This window comes from Protopterus annectens, chromosome 8.part0, assembly GCF_019279795.1.
Source record: "Protopterus annectens isolate FY-2018-M chromosome 8.part0, PAN1.0, whole genome shotgun sequence".
Classification (NCBI taxonomy): Eukaryota; Metazoa; Chordata; order Ceratodontiformes; family Protopteridae; genus Protopterus; species Protopterus annectens.
In genome coordinates this window covers 1,406,935,587-1,406,956,852 of record NC_056741.1, presented here as the reverse complement: position 1 = coordinate 1,406,956,852, position 21,266 = coordinate 1,406,935,587, and the positions used below count along the sequence as shown (strand labels likewise).

General features: G+C 40.3%; 1 protein-coding gene across 2 annotated transcripts in view; it reads right to left on the bottom strand.

Annotated features, from left to right (window-relative positions):
- The window catches only part of DIXDC1 (DIX domain containing 1), a 1,310,681-nt gene that overhangs the window by 1,090,070 nt on the left and 199,345 nt on the right, over nucleotides 1–21,266 (bottom strand). The window contains exon 1 of one of the 2 annotated variants that reach the window (XM_044081010.1): nucleotides 20,281–20,487. The exons of the other annotated variant lie outside the window; for it this stretch is intronic. Coding sequence (XP_043936945.1) covers nucleotides 20,281–20,340 — 60 coding nt within the window. The 5' untranslated portion in view covers nucleotides 20,341–20,487. Of the gene's footprint in view, nucleotides 1–20,280; nucleotides 20,488–21,266 lie in introns of those variants that run through there. 2 annotated transcript variants of the gene reach the window in all.

Here is a 21,266-nt window from a genome sequence, read left to right as displayed (position 1 = left end):
ACTGCCTACTTAGATCTGGTTATACCCCACTCTGGCATTGTCAACAAACTTATAACACACTGGAAAGCTAGCTGGCTCACTGATAAGACCCAGGATGTTAGAATCAGTGAGGCCACCTCCAAAATGAGGCTGGTCACCAGTGGAGTCTTCCTGGGCTCTGTGTTAGGCCCACTCCTCATTGACATCAATTGCTCGGATGTCAAAGCCAATGTCAAAGGCTTCTGGCTAAACAAGTTTGCAGATGATTGCAAACTGGGAGTAGTTTCTGAATCCCCAGTACATAGGAACATCCTTCAAGATGGTCTAACACATACAAACACTTGCTGTCAAAGCCATGGCTTAAAACTCAATACAAAGAAATGCATTATAGTACTTTTTTGGAAGTCTGCCACCCCAGGCAAGTACATCATCAATAAACAACCCTAAAAGTCACTAGTCAGAAATGTGGGAACTCATGTACACAGTAAGCTAGCCTTCGACCAACATGTATCCAAGGCAGTGCGGAAATCCTTCTATGTTGCTCAATTTATAAGCAAGGGCATAGCATCTAGGTCTAGGGTAGTCACCATACTACAGTACTTGGCCCTCATCAGACCCATGATAGAGTATAATGCACCCTTTATTTACTTATATATTTATTACATTTGTTTACTGGGTAAATGTCCGACTGGGCAGAAGCCCATTTTCAGCGAAAACCCGGGGAGAAAAGCTCCAGAATATACATTAGAGAATTCCAGTACCTGACCAGAAGTGTGCAGCAACTGGAATGTCCACAAAGGTTTCTTACAAAACCATACAGGGAATAAACACACTGCCCTACTCTGATCGCCTCAAAGCCCTCCCTCTTTACTCGGTATCATACTGACTTCTGTTTTGATGAATGATTTGCACATCATCAAAACAGCAGCAGCATAACTACTAGATTACCTAAGTTTTGCTTGTGACATAAGTAGGACATGTTGGAGAAACAGATATGTTTCTTTCAGAATTCCCATTTTCTGGAACAAACTTCTTACCCATGTGATGCAGAATTCCTCCCGATCCCTATGTAAGCACAACCTCGACCAATGGATGGATAATTATAAACTCCCCTCTGGTCTGGCACCTATGTCTCTGATGGACACAGGCAGTCAGTAAATCATCCTCTATATAGATCAAATTTGTGAGTCACATTTGGATTGCATACGTTCATAGGTTGGTACTAGGCTATCAGCCCTAGGGCCTATACAAGCCTAGCCATAACAATTCCCTGGCTATTTCTTCCCACACTATTTACTTCCATGGACCCCTGTCTAGCAGGGCGACTGACGTGATCCCCAGGGTGAATTTCCTTTCTCCCATCCAATCGTCAAGGTTCCTTTTGAAGAGGACCAAAGAGGCACTCTGCTTGACATGTATGGGCAATCTATTCCAGAGTCTGGGGAGTCTCTGGGTCAGGAACCTATCCCTCCAGCATGTTTTGTTTATTGTGATGACAAGGTTTAGATTCCTGGAGCGTGTGGCTCTGAGGGACTGGGATTTCTTTAAGTGTAGCATATCCAACAGCTCTGGGTTTGACATGGCCTTGTATGTTAAGCAAAGATCGCCTCTGAGTAGACGATATGCGACAGAGTATAGCTGGAGTTTTTTTAAGGCGGTCAGTGTAGGGCATCTGCTTTAGGCCTGTGATTCTTTTAGTGAGGTATTTCTGCGGCCATTCCAGTTGTTGCAGATGTCTTGAGAGGTACATACCAAACAGGGCATTGTATTCTATAATGGGTCTAATGAGGCATGAGTACAGTGGGACAATGACCTCCTTTTTTCTGGATGAAAAGCCCTTAGTGATGAGGTGTGCCACATAGAAGGATTCCCTGACTGTTGTGGCGATGTGGTTATCGAAGGTGAGACCACTGTCCACCTGTGTCCCTAAGTCTCTTATCACACTTTCGGTGTTTAGTGTACTGCCACCTATATGGTAATTCACAGATACATGTTTTTTCCCAAAGGGGATAACTATACATTTCTTGGCATTGAGCTTGAGCTCATGGCTCTGGCACCAAGCATCTGTTTCTGTAAGGCCCTTTTGTAGAGTATCCACATCATTTGGGGATTCAATAATGGCTCCCAGTTTGCAGTCATCTGCGAACTTTGTTATCCAGAGTCCCTTAGTGTTGGCCTGTACTTCACAGAAGTAGATGCCAAACAAGAGCGGTCCCAGGACTGAACCCTGAGGTACTCCACTTGTCACTTGTCTGGAGCTGGATTTGGAGTCGGCTACTTTTACAGTGTGGGTTATATCAGTAAGCCAGTTAGCAACCCATTGGGTGACGTAGGAATTAATGCACAGCTTAGTACGTTTATCTATGATTCCAGAGTGGGGGATGGTGTCAAAGGCCTTGACAAGGTCTAGATAGGCTGTGTGGACCACCTTACCCTTGTCCATGGCTCTGGAGACTGATTCGAGGAAGTCAATCAGATTCAGGAGACAAGACTGGCCCTTCACAAACCCAAACTGGGTGGGGTTCAGCGTTTGAAGGTTGCCAATGTCTTTGTTTATAAGTTCCATGATAATACGCTCCATGGCATTGCAGATAAGGCTTGTCAGACTGATGGGATGGTAGTTTCTGGGATCCAAGGTGGATCCCCCTTTGTGGAGTGGGATAACTGTAGCTCTGCTCCACTCAGTGGGCACGAAACCTGAGGTGAGGCTATGATTAAACATGACACTTAGGTGAGGTGCCAGTTCATTTTGTAGTTCATGTAGTACATAGCCCAGGATGTCGTCTGGTCCCATGGATGCTGTATTCTTAGCTTTGGAGAGTGTGTTTTTTACCTGTGTGGCCGTTATTACCAGAATTTGGCAATCTTCCAGTATTGAGATGGGCCATTTAGGGGGTGAGAGGGGGGGTGAAGTTGGCACTGAATCGATCTGCCAGGATATTGGCAATATCCTTGGGATCAGTATATTTAATGCCGTTCTGTTTTAGCTCAGAGCAGATCTGAGCATTGCCGTTTAGATTTTTGACATAGTTATAGAATGCCTTGTGGCTGTCTTTGGAATCTTTGGCAATTTTATTTTCGTAACTAGCTTTGGAGGATTTTATGAGGGATCTCAGTTTCTTACTGAGGCTTGTAAGGAAGTTTTTTGGATCCTGGGATTTTCCTCTTTTCTGCATGATTAGACTTATAAGTGCCCCAATGGCCATTAGTTTAGTATATAACTACGCACCTAATATTGGGATTTCACACCAGCCAGGAAAAGAATGGGCAGCAGGCCCCTGACCCTGTTGAGTAAAGAATGGGCCTAGCTCTTTACCCCAAATGAAGAATTAATGAGCAGATAGGGTACAGGTCGGGCAGCAGTTAGACAGACTGGGTGGTGGCAAAAAAAAAAAAAAAAAAAAAAAAAACACATTTAGAACCAGTGAAACTGCAGGTGTGAACTAGTAATGGGTTGACTTGTCAATCATAAAGCTGAGGTCCCAAGGAAAAAGATTTTTCAGGAGGACAAAGCTGAAGAACTGTCTTGAGAAACTGTCAAAACAAAAATGGGGCAATATTGAAGTGTATTAACCCACCAGTTAGTTTATGCAGGAATGGGCGTGGCTGCCGTGATTGACATGCCAGAGGGAGGCGATTAAGAAGCTGGATGAATGAATGGTATGAACAAAAGGTATAATGCTGGACTGAGCTTTTCCATACTGCAAATAATTTTAAAAGATACAACAACAGCAGACAAATTCAATAATAAGTCTAAAGGGTCTACAGACTCTCCTCGTGTGTAACATTAAGTATAAACTACAAAAAAGGTAACGCTATTAAAACAAAGTGTTTGCCAGGGTACAATTAAAATATAAAAAATTTTGAAACACTTGTCTGACTCTAGGATGCTTTGATGTACCAAACCTAGGCTTAGCATTACTGAGAGCAAAATAACGGCGGACAGTGACAGACAGATGTGTTTACACACTGAAAAGTGGCCTTTAGAGGATAAAAGGTGGTTCCTAAAAGGATAAGGCATGGCATTCCAGAGCTTTGGACAGTATCAAAAAATATCTTTCCTGTAGGTAGAAGTATATGCATAAGAACTGTAAAAAAATGTTTGAGAAGCAAGATAATTGGTTATTAGTCTCATAAACTAAGGGAACAGTTAATTTATTGTATAGACATTTGTACTTTATGAAGCAATACATATGCGTAGAAAATAATGCACATATATTCCATTATTTTAGCTTAACATATTCTACAAAACAGAATACTACATAGGAAAACTGTGACACAACAATGCCAATACATTCATTACTGCATAAAATCACATTAATTGTATTTTAAAGTGATAATTGGCATTCATACCTACCTCTCAACCTAGCCATAAATAATCGGGGGACAAAAGCGGACATGCACAGACTCAGTAAGCCCAGTTTGTATGAGCTGCTCCAAATAAAAGCAGCTACTTAAAACATCAGAGCAGTGGTGGTGGGAAAGCAAGAGTTTTAGGATATCCAGGTTAATCATGCAAAATACTGAATGTTTTCACAGCATTTGCTTTTAATCCATAACAGAAAATAGCTGCACCGACACCCTTCCACCCTTTTCTCGGCATAGGCTGAATCCTACTTTTTTACCGCATGAAAAAGTAAACTTACACACAGCGATTTTATTATTTACCGTCAAACATTCAGTGGGTCAAACGTTCAGCAAATTCAAACTTAACTTGTGTTATTCCTATTCTTACCTAGGGAAAATGACTTGGCAGCTTTCAATCAAAAGGTGGGCAGTGTACTGACATCGATGTCACAGGCGGGGTTTGGGCGTGGCTTGCTACTGCACATCGGGTGGGTTAATACACGTCAATATCGCCCAAAATGGTAAAAGCAGAATCTGGTTCAGGAAGTACAAAGAAAGTTTTATTAAGATGTACAAGCTTTCACACTAGCAACAGCCCTTCAAAAATTGTTAAAAAACAACAGTGAATGGGTAGGTGAGTATTTAAACAGTGATCATACTGCAGAAGCCAGCCAACTGAACACCTCACATAAGTAGTATTAATTAAAACATAAAGTTAGCCATTTTATACTTGTTTAATGCTGTGACAGTACTGTTCAGCCCTGAATGCTTGTCAGCCAGTAGTGTGAACCAATAATATTCCAGATAATCAGTCTGAGATGTAGTAACCCCACCTCTAGGGCCGATTCTAAAACATCTACAACTGATAACAGGGCTACTTTAATACACATACAAGGCTGAACAAACATGACTAACTGCATTTTTATGGGCAGTGATTTCCTGCCCACAGAACTGTGGTCAACTGAAATAAAATCCTATCTAATGAGTAAGAAAGATACTGGAAGTGACATCAGGGAATCCACCTAACAGTTTTCCAAAAGAATCAAGATAACTTTCAACTGTCTTTCATCAGGATTCTGAAATCATGAGACTAAAAGATGCTCCCAAATTACTGAAAGAACAAAGCTAAGACTAAATTGTGGCAAATACCCTATGGGCCTATGACCTTTAACTTTTTTGTTTCAGAATTGGTGTGTGCTGTTAAGTCTGTTTAATGTTTAAAGCAATTTCAGACGCATCGCATAGGCCTCAGGGCTAGAAACTGTTATTTAACGCATCTCTTTCTCCATGCACCGACTTGCCTTTCTAACAAAGGGAGCAGATGTTTTCAGAAACTGAGACTTTATTGTAAAACTGAAAATTAACAGTAAATTTTTAATATTGTTGAAATCTGCAAAACATATGAGTAATTAAAAAGCAAGGTAGGCAAGCAGCCAGAAAAGAAAATTTAATCTTAATATGCACTTGTACCATCCCCCCCCCAACCCCAACCGTGACAGCATTAAATGATATCCAAACTGAAAACTTCAAACAGTGATTTTTCCCAAGTGTTCCAAGGCTTGAAATGTGCTTCTCCTACACACAAGCCGCTTGAGTGTTTGCAGAAGTGACACGTGCTGCTAAAGCAGTCAGCTGAAAGTAGTGTGGAATGTGCTCTTAGTAAGTAAGAAGAGAGGGACAGCCCCTATACACGCTACGTGCGCGCGCGCACAAACACACACACACACACACACACACACACACACACACACACACACACACACACACACACACACAAAACTATATCAAAACTGAACTGCTGAAAAAAAAATGGCTGCAAGTTTCCCTCTCCACTGACTTGATAAAGCATCCGTAACCAAAATACTAATTCATTTTAATTATTTATATATTTTATTAACTGATCAGGCTTTCTAAAAAAAGGTCTGGCAATGCAATTGTCTGTCCTGTCCCAAAATACTAATTCATTTTAATTATTTATATATTTTATTAACTGATCATACTTTCTCAAAAAGGGTCTGGCAATGCAATTGTCTGCCCTGTCCATAACATTATAATGGACTGCACAAGTGTTAGTACATTAATGTTGGTCCTCAGACCCTTTTTAGCCACGACCTGGGACGGTAGGGCAACAGTTAATAGCAGTGTAAAACTGAAAAGTAGAATAAATATTGAGATAACAGTTAGTAGCAGTGTAAAACAGAAAAGTAGAATAAATATTGATATATTCCAGAATTTTTAAGATGATAAACATATGCCAATTAAAACAAGTTGCAAAACAGATATGTAAATACTCACACTCTTAAAATTTGGTATACAAGATGAAAACTACAGCACAGACCAGACTAATACAACATGAATATGTACAGTAAATATAGGAAGCTATTTTCCTCCCTCTGTTAGAAACTACTCTGCATCTAAGAGATGGAGAGAGAATACTTTTTTACCGTGACATGAACAGAGCTTTTAGGACAGACTATTTATTATGACAGCTGCTTCCCCTTGGCTTAGTTTTCTACCTGCTTGATATATGATAAATATTGTTTTTCTTTCCAACAGGTGCATGATGTGTCTTTGAACAAGCTCTCTCAAACTGGCATCCCAATCTAATATTTTATCTTATTTTATATTAGTTATACTGAGGCATTTGGCCTAACTTGAGACCAGGACATATTTAATTTAACTTCAAATGTAGAAATTGCCTCATGTACACAGACAACCCTCTCCTCCTACCACCCAACACTACAACCTGTGAGAGATGCACTTATCTAGCCAAACTGGAGGTAAAGCTCTCTCTAACCAATACTGAACTTGACAGTCATGAGGAGAAGGTAAACATTTACACCACACCACACTCATCACATTGTCTCACTAAATCTACACCACCAAAATCCACACACAGTAATACAAAAACATTTGCGGAGGCTCTCAATAATAATCTGTCTAAGCAATAGAGACCTCCAAAGCAGAAACGCAAGCAACCTCCATCCGCCAACCCAACCCAAATGACACATGCCCACAGACTCAGTGTGCCACTCAACCACAGCCAATAAGGCAAAACAATGTACCCAACGCACTAGTCATAGGTGACTCTATAGTCAGGCACACTGATGTCCCACTCACCAAGCTAAACAAGAAGAAGGTTACTGTCAGTTGCCTGTCGGGTGTCAGGATCCGCCACATAATCCACGCACTCAGGTCACTCCACAACAAGTACAAATATGACTCTGTCATTGTCTATGTTGGTGTGAATGATCTGAGAAGTACCTCCCTGGACTACATGAAAAGAAACATGGAAGAGCTCTCCGATTTTGTAGCCCAGGCAGGCATGACCCTAGCCCTGAGTAGCATTCTGCCATCACCCAGAATGATACCGCAGTACAAAGACAAAATGATTGACTTCAACAATTGGCTACGCTTCTTATGTCATTCTAAGAAGATCCAGTATCTGTCTGCTTGGGATGACATGGTCAACAGACCATGATGCTTTGCTACAGATGCCCTGCACCTGTCACCCCTAGGATTCCGGATATTGGCTAAGGCTCTTGCTGCCCCTATAGTGCCTTTTTTAGGCAGGGTTCAAATAACAAATTCACCACCATAACAGGAACAGGCAAGCAAAAACTGAGGGTAATGCTACTCAATGCTAGAAGTCTAAATCTCAAAATGCACTCACTCAAGACACTCCTTAAAATGGAGAACATCAATATCTGTGTAGTGACGGAGACCTGGTTCAAGGCTCCAGAGAGCACTCCTGCACTACCAGGCTATAAGTCATACCACACTTTTCGGCCATGTAACCTGGACCAAAACACCAAATGCGGAGGTGTGTCCATATTCATTAAGGATAACCACACCTCCAGGCTAGTTGCTCAGCATAATGCATCCGAGGTTATCCAAGTGCAACTAACTCTGGGCAAAACTACAATCCAAACTGTAGCTTGCTACAGATCCCCTACCATGCACCAGGATTCCCACTCCTCTTTTCTTGATGTACTGGAAAATATTAGGGTTCAACCAAACACCCTAATAATGGGCGACTTCAACTACCCCACCATTAACTGGGAAAACTACTCATGTACCAACTCCTTAGCTCGACGCTTTCTGGAATTCATAAACTCCAATGCCCTAGATCAACTTATCCACACCCCCACCAGGGGCAACAATATCCTAGACCTAGTCATTACCAACATGAGTGATCGGTGTTCCACACCTGAAGTCAACTCCTCGTTGGACTGATCCGACCATAAGCTTATCACCCTTGATAGCCACATCCCGCCCCCACCCCCCATTAAGGAAACCACACTAAAAAATTTCTCCAAAGCCAACTTCATGCTTCTTAAGACAGAAGTGGTGAACTTCAGGACACCCATGCAGATGGACAATACAGTTACAACTGCTGAATCCTACACAAATGCACTCTATAAGCACTTACACAAGTGCATGGATCGTGCTATCCCAAACAGAACCAAGACGCTATCCTCCAAAAACAGGAAGCCAATCTGGTGGTCCCCTGCCATAAACAAACATTACAACAGAAGGAAGGAACTGTTGCAAAAGAGAGTAAAATCCCATGAGTGGAGGAGCTCCCTGGTCAGCCTCAGTAAGAAGCTGAGATCCATTATAAGATCCTCCAAAGCTAGCTAAGAAAACAAAATCACCACTAAATCCAAGGACAACCATAAAGCATTCTATAGTTATGTCAAGAATCTAGATGGCAACACCCAAATCTGTTCTGAGTTACAGCACAAAGGCACGAAAATTACAGAACCAACTGATATTGCCAACATCCTGGCAGATCAGTTCAGTGCTAACTTTACCCCCCTCTCACCCCTTAAAGGGCCCATATCTATACAGGAAGAATAATCACAACTACGCAGGTAAAAGCTGCACTCCCTAAAACCAAAAACACAGCATCCATGGGACCGGACAACATCCCAGGCTGCGTTTTACATGAACTTCAGAACGAACTGGCTCCCCACTTAAGCATCATGTTCAATAATAGCCTTGCATCAGGCTTTGTGCCCACTGAATGGCACACAGCAACAGTTATCCCACTCCACAAAGGGGGAGCCACCACTGATCCCAGGAACTATCGACCTATTAGCCTGACGAGCCTGGTCTGCAAGGCCATGGAATGTATCATCATGGAACTCATAAACAAAGACATTGGTAACCCCCAAACTCTGGATCCCACCCAGTTCGGGTTTGTGAAAGGCAGATCATGCCTCCTGAACCTGATCGACTTCTTTGAGGCAGTCACCAAAGCCATGGATGAGGGTAAGGTGGTTCATACAGCCTATCTTGACCTCGCCAAGGCTTTCAACGCCATCCCCCATTCTGGAATTTTAGCTAAACTCACTAAACTAGGTATAAATTCCTACGTCACAAGATGGGTTGCCAACTGGCTCACTGACAGAACCCACACTGTAAAAGTTGCAGACTCCAAATCTGACCTCAAAGCAGTGACAAGTGGAGTACCACAGGGTTCCATCCTGGGACCTCTCCTGTTTGGTATCTACTTCTCTGAAGTACAGGCTAACACAGAAGGCCTCTGGCTAACGAAGTTCGCAGATGACTGCATACTAGGAGCCACAGTCAAGTCCCCAAATGATGTGGACATCCTACAGAAGGGCCTCACTGAGACAGATGCCTGGTGTCAGAGCCATGGCCTCAAGCTCAATGCCAAAAAGTGCAGTGTCATCCCCTTTGGTAAAAACTCTGCACCCATGAACTACCACATAGGCAGCAATCTACTTAACACCGAATGCGTGATAAGAGACCTTGGGAACCAGGTGGACAGTAGTCTCTCCTTTGATAGTCACATTGCCACAGTAGTCTGGAAGTCCTTCTACATGGCACACCTCATCATAAAAGGGTTCTCATCCAAGAAAAAAAGAGGTCATTGTTCCCCTCTACTCGTCACTCATTAGACCCATTACAGAGTATAACGCCCCTTTTGGAATGTACCTCACAAGACATCTGCAGCAGCTGGAAAGGCCACAGAAGTACCTCACAAAGAGGATTACTGGCCTCAAACAAATGCCCTACACTGACCGCCTCAAAAAAACTTCAGCTTTACTCCGTAGCATATCGCCTAGTCCAAGGTGATCTCTGCCTAACATATAAAGCTATGTCAAACCCAGAGCTGTTGGACATGCTACACCTAAAGAAATCCCAATCCCTCCGAGCTACACGCTCTAGGGACCTAAACCTTGTCACCACAATAAACAGGACATGCTGGAGGGATAGATTCCTGTCCCAGAGACTTCCTATACTCTGGAACAAGCTACCCATCTATGTCAAGCAAAGTTCGTCATTAGCATTCTTCAAGAAAAATCTTGATGAGTGGATGGGAAATGGGAAATACACCCCGGGGATCACTTCTGTGTCTCTGCTGGACAGTGGCACGGGAAAATAACTTTCCTGGGTGGCGTAAGCTATGGCACCTTGCTGGCTAGGCTTGCGTAGGCCCTTGGGTTGATAGCCTGGTATCTACCTATGAATCTATGAACTCAAAATGTCTGACTAGGCAAAAACTCCCACATTTCAGTGGAAGCCTGGGAAGATAAACTTCAAATATAAAAGATGAAGACTCAAGTAACAAGAGATACAGACTCCTATATTAAGTTTATCCACTTGTGTGATATGTACAATCCTTTGAAAATGTGCAGTGCAGTGCAACAGGTTACTGTGATGTTTCACAAGCATCCTACTATTGTTCATACACATTACATAACAGTTCCACACATTTCTAATTAAGGTCAATGTATGGGCCGATGTAAAGTACATATATACAATCTCAGTGACTCGCACTTCAGTGACACCTTTTTGAAATCCATCTGAATGCAGCATAAAATGTTTCTTACATGACAGGGCACAAGGCACGGAGCTGAATGATCTTTGTATGCATAATTACTTTTGTGTATGTTTGCAATGAAGCAAAACTTTTGTTTATACAGAAAATATTGCATTAAATAGTTATAAACAGTTCAAGTATCCATGTGCAGAACTGTGTTTTTTGCAGCAACAAAATAGTAGCGGATTGAGGTCAATATATGATTAATAATTAATATTTGATTAAAATAACTTCTGGGATATAATGTAATATCATTTGCTGTGTTAGCAAACGTATTTTATATGCAAAGTTATTTATTAAATGTACGCATTTTTTATTTACTTAGCTAAATTTAACCAAGTAATATGAACTTGTACAAGCACCCCTTTACAGCCATATCTGGGCCATCAGGCAGACTAAACTGCATATGAAGTATTGTACTTACAAATGACAATGTCATTTAATACACTAACTGTAAAAACTACAATCAGCTGTAAGACAGCTTCATACATCAATTTTGTAAATGTCTGCTTGATGAATCCACATTTTTGTTCGATGTTTTAGTACTTCTGTAACAAATACAGTGTATCAGAATTTTTGCTTATAAACTGTCCTGTACTAAAACAGTGGAACACAACTTTCCATAAAATGTCTAATCCATGGGATATGAAAGAGAATAGCTTTTCTGATGTTTGGACCAGAGTATTTCAGGTTGCTTGCACTATTTTTATGAAAGATACTCTAGCTGTAACAAATGAACATGGGGGCTTTCTCAGTGTAAGCAAGGCTTTATTTTGTGATCTTTGGGGATAGTGATATGTCTTTATGAGCTAAGGAAGGTAGTGTTTATAGCTAAAACGGCTATCTTACCAAAAAGTCAGGTGTTATCTCCATCACTGAATCATTATCTGATTGAAGTGCAAGTCCCAGATTAGGTATGCTGTCCTGCATGGCTCAGTGTGTTATGCTGGTGATGAGAATGCAGGTAACTGTGCCAGCATGAGATGTGTATGGAGTAAGCCACAGGCAGTATGCATGCATGAGGAAGTTAAATAAGAAGTGTTGAACAGGGGATGCTTGTGATGCAGGCAGTTGGGTACTGGAGGTGGTCGTGCCATCAGCAGTATACTTATGTGACGATGACTGTGCCACCAGCAGGAGGTATGGGGAATGTAACCCTGTTACAGAGAAATCTGCCGGCTATACTGCATGCAGTATATGCATATGTGTTTGGCTGTACTTTGGGAAGTATGCGCATTTTTGCACTGGAAGGTTGATGAACACATGAGAAGTGCGTGAAAACCTTGGCAACTTCAACTCGAAGGGCAGTATGAGAGACAGTTTACACAGCTATGAAGTTCTAGAGGTTACTTACATGGCACAGAGAAGGTGTTTTTCTTGAAGCACTGATGATATGACCAGCTTGTATAATGCCCACACAATGGTATATGCCACGCTTTAGCATGACCTTTGTTGTTGAACAACTGATACTCTTCCATGTTCCCGTTATCAGGTAATGTGGCATTCCAGTTTCTGGGGTTGTGACACTGGCAAATCTTGTCACTAGCCCCTGTCTACTTAATGTTATTTCTTCCCCCAAGCTTGCCAACAATCAGCCATTTCCACTAGGCCACCCATTCCCTGTCACTATCTCTTCTTTTTTTTTTTTTAAGTTGACCAAGCAGACATTTCCCAAGGTTCTAATGAGGGGTTCATAGTGTTTCAGAAGCTCACAGACGTAGCAGCAAGAATTGTAAAGTACTTTGTGTGCTTTCCTGAGCTGTGTTTCTGTCATGCACAGTTGTAAATTTTAAAATAATAGGTTTACAAAGTGAAAGAAAAGAAAAAGTGGGAAAAGTAGTCACCACAAGACTAAAAATCAGTCCGACCCTGTGTAACACCAACCAGCAGCAGTCCAAGAATACACCGACCACAAGACTAAAACACAATCCGACCCTGTATAATACCAACCAGCAGCAGTCCAAGAATACACCAGGTACCAAATGTAGAATCCAAATGTAGATTTAATAGCACCACTTGGACACGGAAATGTAAAACACAAAAATGCTGTATCGTAGATAAGCGCTTTCGTCTGTCTAAATCCAGACTTTATCAAACCAAAACTGCTTATTATGCATACTCTTAAATAATGACACTAATTAAAGTAAATAAAACACAGTAATTAATTTAAAGGCATATCAACATCATGAAACCACCCACAATACATAATACAGAACACTAAAACCTAAACCAAAAATGATTTAAAAAATCAGTAACAAAACATACATTACAACTTAGAAGCCCTTTCAATCAAAATGGGCTTTAAAGATAAATGTTCATTTAATCCAGGGGGCTGGCTTGCTTTTACAACAGTGAATGAATCTGTCAAAACCAACTTCATGTCTACCTAGCTAGTGCGCTACTCTATGGTCAGTTTGCACAAATCGGGTTGTACAGTGTAGTAAGCTACATATAACACCTTGCTATCAGGATAGTGAAGAACAGTGTACTGACTACCATGCTATCATAGAGAGATGTATCCCTTATTAATCATGTGGAGAAGGCCAAGCAGAGAACCTGCTTGACGCGCACACTCTCTCTTTATCTCTCTCTCACATACACATTCACACACACACACACACACACACACACACACACACACACACACACACACACACACACACACACACACACTGAAAACCTTCTGGTGTTGTCTAGGTTTATCCTGATGTTGTTTTTGTTTCTTTACTGGAGTAGTGCACTAATCTAAGCTGACCATTTTCATCCACAGCCCAGGTGGAGTAATTCACATTAGGTACTTGACGCATAAGAGGTTATAAGATGCATCAACCATTAAGATATTACAAATTACAAGTCACTGTACTAAGTTAACAGCATGGATAGCAGGGTACTAAGTATGTTTTCTACATTTTCTCCTGGAGTTTTTCATAACAAAGGGAGCAGTTTAAGATGGAAATGCAATACCACATGTGTAGTCTGTAGCAGAAAATATAGGAAGAGAAACTAAAGGAACATCAGAGGTACATCCCTTAAGAAAGTCAGGAGGGCAGACAAACGTGATAAGCATTCAGTGCTACAACAGAATCAAAAGAGCCTGACAGTGCCATTTAAAAAGATATGCAAAAACACAAGGATGGAATAAAACCAGAGGGTAAGCAGCACAGAGTGTAGAGAAGTACCTTGCAAAATTTCCCCATGGAAGACCTGTGAGGTCAGAACAATGACAACATTCAGGAATGTATGGGACAATAACAAAGCATTTCTTTAAGGACCGGGGGAGGGAAGAATTAGGTTGAAGATTAACTAAGTGCTACATCTCAGGCAGATGGTAGGAAAATGAGCAAACTGAGTGAACAATCCTTATCTGTTGCCCATATCTCCTATTTTATTCTGTTTTACACCTGTATGAAAGGCACCACATGTTGCTTTCGCTGACTTTTGTGCTTCCATACATGACATCTCTGACCTTTGTTTCTACAGCATTACTGGTGCTGAACAGTCAGCTGGAAAGATCTCCTTTAGTGGTCAGAGACCAGCTTATTTGTATCAGATGGAAGGCAATGAGCCTACAGTTGCTGAACTGCCTCCCCTATCCTCTGGTGGATACCAGAAAGATAAACAATAATACTTCAGTACTAAGCTCACACACAGGCTATTGAGAAATGCCACATGGTGCATGAGTGCTAACATTCACGCTGTGTGTGTCAAGGGTCAACATGACACTCATATTACAAAATGTCTAATAATTGTGATGTGTATGAAAGCTTCTAAAGTTTCTTACAGTAAATGCTTTCTCCCACGTTTTGGGTTTCTAATATCATGAAAGGTATGGACTCCATTCCTAGGTCAGTGTATGATTAGAAATATCGGGGAGACATGTGTTATGTACAAAATGAATACTAAAAAGGAGTAAAACTTACCAAAAGACAGCAGTTACAGCAAATAAATGGAGAAATTTCCATGAGCTAACCCCAACCTTTTTCTTTTGCGAGTTTAGACTTCAAGTAGAAAGAGGCAGCTGAAATGGCTGACAGTGATCCAGTGTCCAGCTTCCTTAGCTAGACCCTCTACAGTGAGTCCACTGTAACATCTCTGTCACTACTGGCCAAAGGAGGGAGATGATCAACTAGTATGACAAAAGGACGGCACAGTGACTCAGTAGTATGAGCTTTGCCTTACAGTTCCAGGGTCCAGGCTTCAATACTGACCTCCAGTCATTGACTGTGTGCAGTCTATATGTTACCTCCCCATGTGGGTTTTCTCCACATTCTCCAGTGTCCAATATCCTAAAAGCTTCCTCCTTCCAGTCCAGTAACATAATGATCAACTTGTGGTTTGGCTGGCTCAAGCAGTTACAAACTGGCATTACAAAATACTAATTCCCCCATGATAACATCACCTTCATTTACGAAAAAAAGACTGCTTCATATGCATTCAAGACAGCAATTTGTCAGTTCTTAAGTGATTCTTCATTGTTTACCCAGTTCAATACAGTGAAGCTATTCTGATTATAACTAGTAACCCTCAGCAAACCTGAGTGCACAAAAAATATGCTGTTCACTGCTGCATTGATTTAATTTATTTAGTCATTGCTGGTAATGCCAATGTAAATCCAGCAATTTCCTCTAACCTCCTCATCTAGTGTGTCATCTATTACTTCTGCCACCTTAGAACCACATTACTAATGAATGCATTATACATTCCTTCATTCTCTGCTTACCTACTTAACTGAATTCAGGATTGTGGGAGAACTGCAGCCTATCCAGACACTCACTGAGTGCAAGACAAAGGAGCTTATCCCAAAATGGATGTCGGCCACATTGATTGCTCACGGGCATTCAAGTAATATTTTCTTGAGCTTTGACTTGTTTAACCGAATTTGTTCAGTCTGGCCTAATGGCAGCATGGAGTAGCAGTGAAACAGACCGGCACAGAACATATGCACGTGTGTTGGGGCAGATATATACCACCAAAACAGGCATATACAAGATTCAGTTGTACCTTTTATCATATGTTCTCTGATTATCTACATAATCTAAGGCAAGATAATGGGGTAGTAGTTGCAGCCTGTCCTGGCATTCAATAAGTGCTAGGCAGTGCTCATCACAGAGTGCCAGGCCATCACAGGACACACACACCCCTAAGGCCAGTTTAAGAGAGAGTTCATAGTTGTATATTAGGCTAATGACAACTAGGGCCTTTACAAGTCAAGCTGTGCAATCCAAACCAATTGTGTCCCTATGTATCATGGGTATTTATTAGGAGGGGGTATGTTAGGATGTTTATACAGGTTATGTGGGGTTATGTTAGTTCGGGCATTACTGCCTGTCTCTGTAGGAAAAATGGTGGCCAGACCCAGGGTGAATTTCCAATCCATTGGACAAGGTTACGCTTAAATGGGGTTATGGATGGACTCTGCTTCACATAGATGGGGAGTCTACCAATTCACCTACTACACATTACTGGGATATGGGAGGAAACTGAAGTAAAGTCACACAAGGAATGTTGAGAACAAATCACTTTATAACGCAAAGCTTTCGGGTATGAACCCTTTCTCAATACTAAATACATACATATACACAAAGCAACTGCTTTTATACAGGCCTAGTAGTCATGTGACTGCAGCCAAAGTCACATGACCTATTTAAATGTGCAGTTTAAAAAATTATTTAAAGAAACATACTGCAAGAAAACATTTGTTAAAAAAAGTGCATCTGTTGTGTACATGTATGTGTACACCTATGTTTTAATGTTTTTAGAGTTTGTATTAAACATATAGGTATATATGTATATTTTTATATTTTTATAATTAAGCATATATATGTGCTAGATTTAGATTCATATTGCTTTGAAATTTGATCATATATATGCATATGTGTAGCTTCTTTTTTAACAAATGTTTTCTTGCAGTATGTTTCTTTAAATAATTTTGGTCATCATATTTTAATTTAGTGACACTGCTGTTTGCTTAAAATGTATTTCTGTACCTTGTACTGTGTACATCTGTATTTTGCATCTATTCTCTGTCCTAGTTTATAAGTGCTTCTAGCAGACAGTATGGCTGAAAACGATCTATTTGTACTGACCCATCCATCTACATGGCAATTAAAGAAGGAAATGTATAGCTGTTTCCCAGATTTTTATCACATTTGAGGCCATACATGCTACTCTGTTTTCCTAGCATCTGTTTACTTGACTTTGACACTGTACGGTGTTCATAAAGGACTGATGCTATGGTACATACAAATTCAAAAATTCCAAGTTTCACTTAATGCGCTTCTGCCAACATTGTGGAAAAGTAAGGTATGTTCCACGTTTGGAGGTTTTGTGATATAACTGCATGGAAAGGCAGAAGGTACCTGATAAACAGGAGAATGCAAACAGGATTTTCAAAAGCAGATCAAGAAACTGTTTATAAAATATGTAAAAACTGTTGCTCTTCTAATTCACAATTTGCAAGGAAACTGATCATCAAGGAACTATTCAAAAATACATTATTCAAACCAAACTAACAACAGTAACTATATGTTTACAAGCAGCCATTACTGTGGTAAAATTGCATGTCTTAAGCATTTCAGAAATCAGAGTTCACAAGACATCAACTAGTTTCTCATTTGAATTTTGAAAACTATTTTGGTTTAGTTGTGCTGTCTTGTATATTCTGCTATAAGACCAGCTAGAGGCTTGGTGTAACTAAGAAAAAAAGCTGCCCACTTTTTCAAATACTTTGTTTACTATTACCTTGACAGCATAGATAACACAGCTCATTATAGGAAAATCATTAAAGTGGTTAGCACTAGATATTAGTCACGTTATTTCATACTAGTAAATTTTAATGGTCTACTGAGTTTCACTTTCCATTTGCTTTGCTTATCTACAGCCTTCATGCAAAAGGCATAGGTTGCATATCAACAAAGCTAAACATTTACCTACATGGTTTCACAGTAACAGATCATTTCCTAGTACATTCATTCACTATGTCTCTAATATTTCAAGCAAATAACTGAAACTGCTCTGGGCCAGATGCTTTTAAGTAATATCTGCTAATTGACTGGCCTTATAAAATCCTTCAAAAACAGATACAAGCCACTTCAGCCACACAATATTTCACAAGATGAAGAAGACATGATAATGTTATTCTAAGCCACCAAAGAGGAGTGGGCCAAGCCCCACATGATTAAGTCATGAGAGGGGCTACTTCCCAGAATAACACCCTCCCGGCTTTCATGACATCTGTTAAGGCAGGCACACACAGAAAACTTGCCAGCAAATAAAGGGCTTTTGTCCACAAACTTTGACATTTACATTTATTATCTCTCTTCTGTCTTCAGCTTCTGTTTCCCTTTGAAACGGTTTCCCTTATGATCACTTAAAAGCCCTGTTTCTTTCAGTTCACATGACATCTCCTGGCAGGACAAGCCATTTCGGCACCCTTTGTTTTTCCCCTTAAAACCTCCTACTAATTCAACTTAAATTTTGTTTTGAATGTCATGCCTTCTTGTATTCTCTGATTTTATAATTTACTTTTTCATCCTAGTAACTGAGCAGATGCAGTGTTTCAATAAACCTTTTGGACATTAGCAGTCAATAAAGTGACATAGGTAAAATACAGTTATTACAAATAAACAGAAGGCTTAGTTACAACCAACAAATAAAGGTGACAATATGGAGTGCAAGTGTAACCAAAAGGTGTACAGTTGTCTTGTCTCAAACATTTAAAAAGGAAAAAAAATATGCATATGCAAATATGAACACAACTGAAGTTTTACACTGTTACTCTCTATAAGAAGTCCATTGAAGTCTTTTAGTGAAGAAGCTGGTTTGATTCCTGCATCAGTATATAATGTTGCTGCCCTACCATTTTACCTCACAGAAATATATGCATTATTAAACATTATATATTCCTTCAGGTAGGTAGTGAACTCCCTACTGAATAGACATAAAGTAGAAGCACGGAAAACTTGAGTTTCAAACCCGGGTCTCAGGATATGCAGTCTAGTACCTTAACCACTCTTCATCTGTTTCTCTCACAAAGCCTTTCCTATCTGTGTCGTTTACTAATCAAGGTCTCCAGAACAGTACACCGTACTCCAGGCTGGGACTCTTCCAATACTACCATGATGTCACTTCCACCTTTCACTCCCCAAACCACCCGTTATTTATGCACCACTGCATCTTAACCCCTTTTTCACTCCTGTCATGTCAGTGTTTTCTGTTATCAGAGCCGATGGTACCAAAACTCTTGCTGTTAAATCCACTCTTTTGCTATAGCTCCCATATTGTATGTTCCAGGGTTACTATGTCCTGACCTGCACTATGTAATCCTATGCCTTTTACAATGACTTTCAATAAAACTGCACATAGGTAGGCTATAGAGTACTTAATTACTGGGTCACACCTGGAACATAACCTTATATTCCTGATAACAGTTTTAACAGAACATAAACACTGACATTCCTAAGACGGACAACTTCTGGGCTGCAGTAATTCACAGTCTAGTAATCTTTGGAGCATACAGATTACTACTTATAGCAGCTGAGAAACATTGCATTTTTTTATTTGTTCTGCACAGTTTGACTTAAAATTAAAAATGTTAAGTTTATCAGTGCAGTGTTATTCCCACAAAATTCCCCACCCAAGACTCTGATAACAGTATAACCTGTAATGGGATAAAACAAAACTTAAAAATGTTAAAGGGTAACTCTCTGGTTTAGTCTCTACTACATAGTAATGCCAAAGCATCCTAGCTTTAAAATGCCAGAAAGCTAGGAGTCTGACACACTCAGAGTAAGCAAGTTAGGAAAATATATAATTTATACCAAAGATTTAAAGACCAACATAACACAGACTGTAAACTTACTACTGGTGCTGAACAGGGTCTATATGAAGCAAATCTGGACACAGCAGAAATGAAAGAAAGCATTAACTTTTGATAGCTTACTTAAATTATATTTTTTAATTAAATTATAATTTTTAAAAGTCAAATAAATATTTTCTATGAAAGTAAATAGAGCAATCAGAAAGACTGTCATTCTAGCATTATTTAGAGCACACTGTAAAATCACCAAACTACAAGAACAGACATTTCTTTTACTTACCTCTGTAAAGCTTCCATGTAGCACATCCAATAAATTTCCCTTTGTTAAAAATGCAAGCATAACTTGAATTACCAGAACAGAACCAATGTCAGTCTTCCTATATTGTCAAACTATAGTTTTAGCCTCCCTTCAAAACACAAAAGACTCCAAATTAACAGACAACGTATACAGGACTCCATATGTGCAGCCCCACTACATGAAACAGGATACTTCACCCACTACACTACATTACACTGAGCATGCTCAGAAAACAACCACTCTTCTGCTGCAGTACTGCAGTACTAGATGTCAGTGTTGCTATAGTTACACCCTCACTACACAGGATGGCGAAGGAGAGAGAGAGAGAGAGAGAGAGAGAGAGAGACAGACACATACACATAACAACAGCAACATATGGAAACCATTAAAACACTGTGGTTTCCTTTTTAAGGCCTGGTCTTTTTTTCTTTTTTTTTTTTTTTTTAATGTTTTAGCTATACCAGTCAAAAGAATCATCTGTGAAGGTCGTAGATACTTCATGCTTGGAAGATAGGAGAAAACTAAACCTGAACTTTAAACGCATAAATCTAGAAACAAAAAATCTGCATATGCTCATTTAGACATCTGGCAAATGTGTGTGTCTGTCTGTGTACTTTTTTCTTCCTTATCCTTAAGTCCACTCTGGATGTCAGCCCACACTCTGGCACAAGCTACACAGCCAGGCTACTTTTGCTGCTTCTCAACACTCCATTCCACTGCAGGTGGGACAAATGCCATTCTCTGACTAGCAGATTTTTAAATGCTTTTCACCCCAGGAAATGAAAGAAAGAAGGTACACAGTGTGTTCCCACAGTGATATCCTTATCACTGTGTACATGTCAGACCCCCCTGCTGAATTTCCCCAAGCAGCAAGCAAAGCTGAAGGATGCAACTTCCCCATAAAAAGAAGGAAAGGATGCTATCTTGGGGAGGGGCTTAACCCCTACACTGCCTTGCCCTTTCCTGAC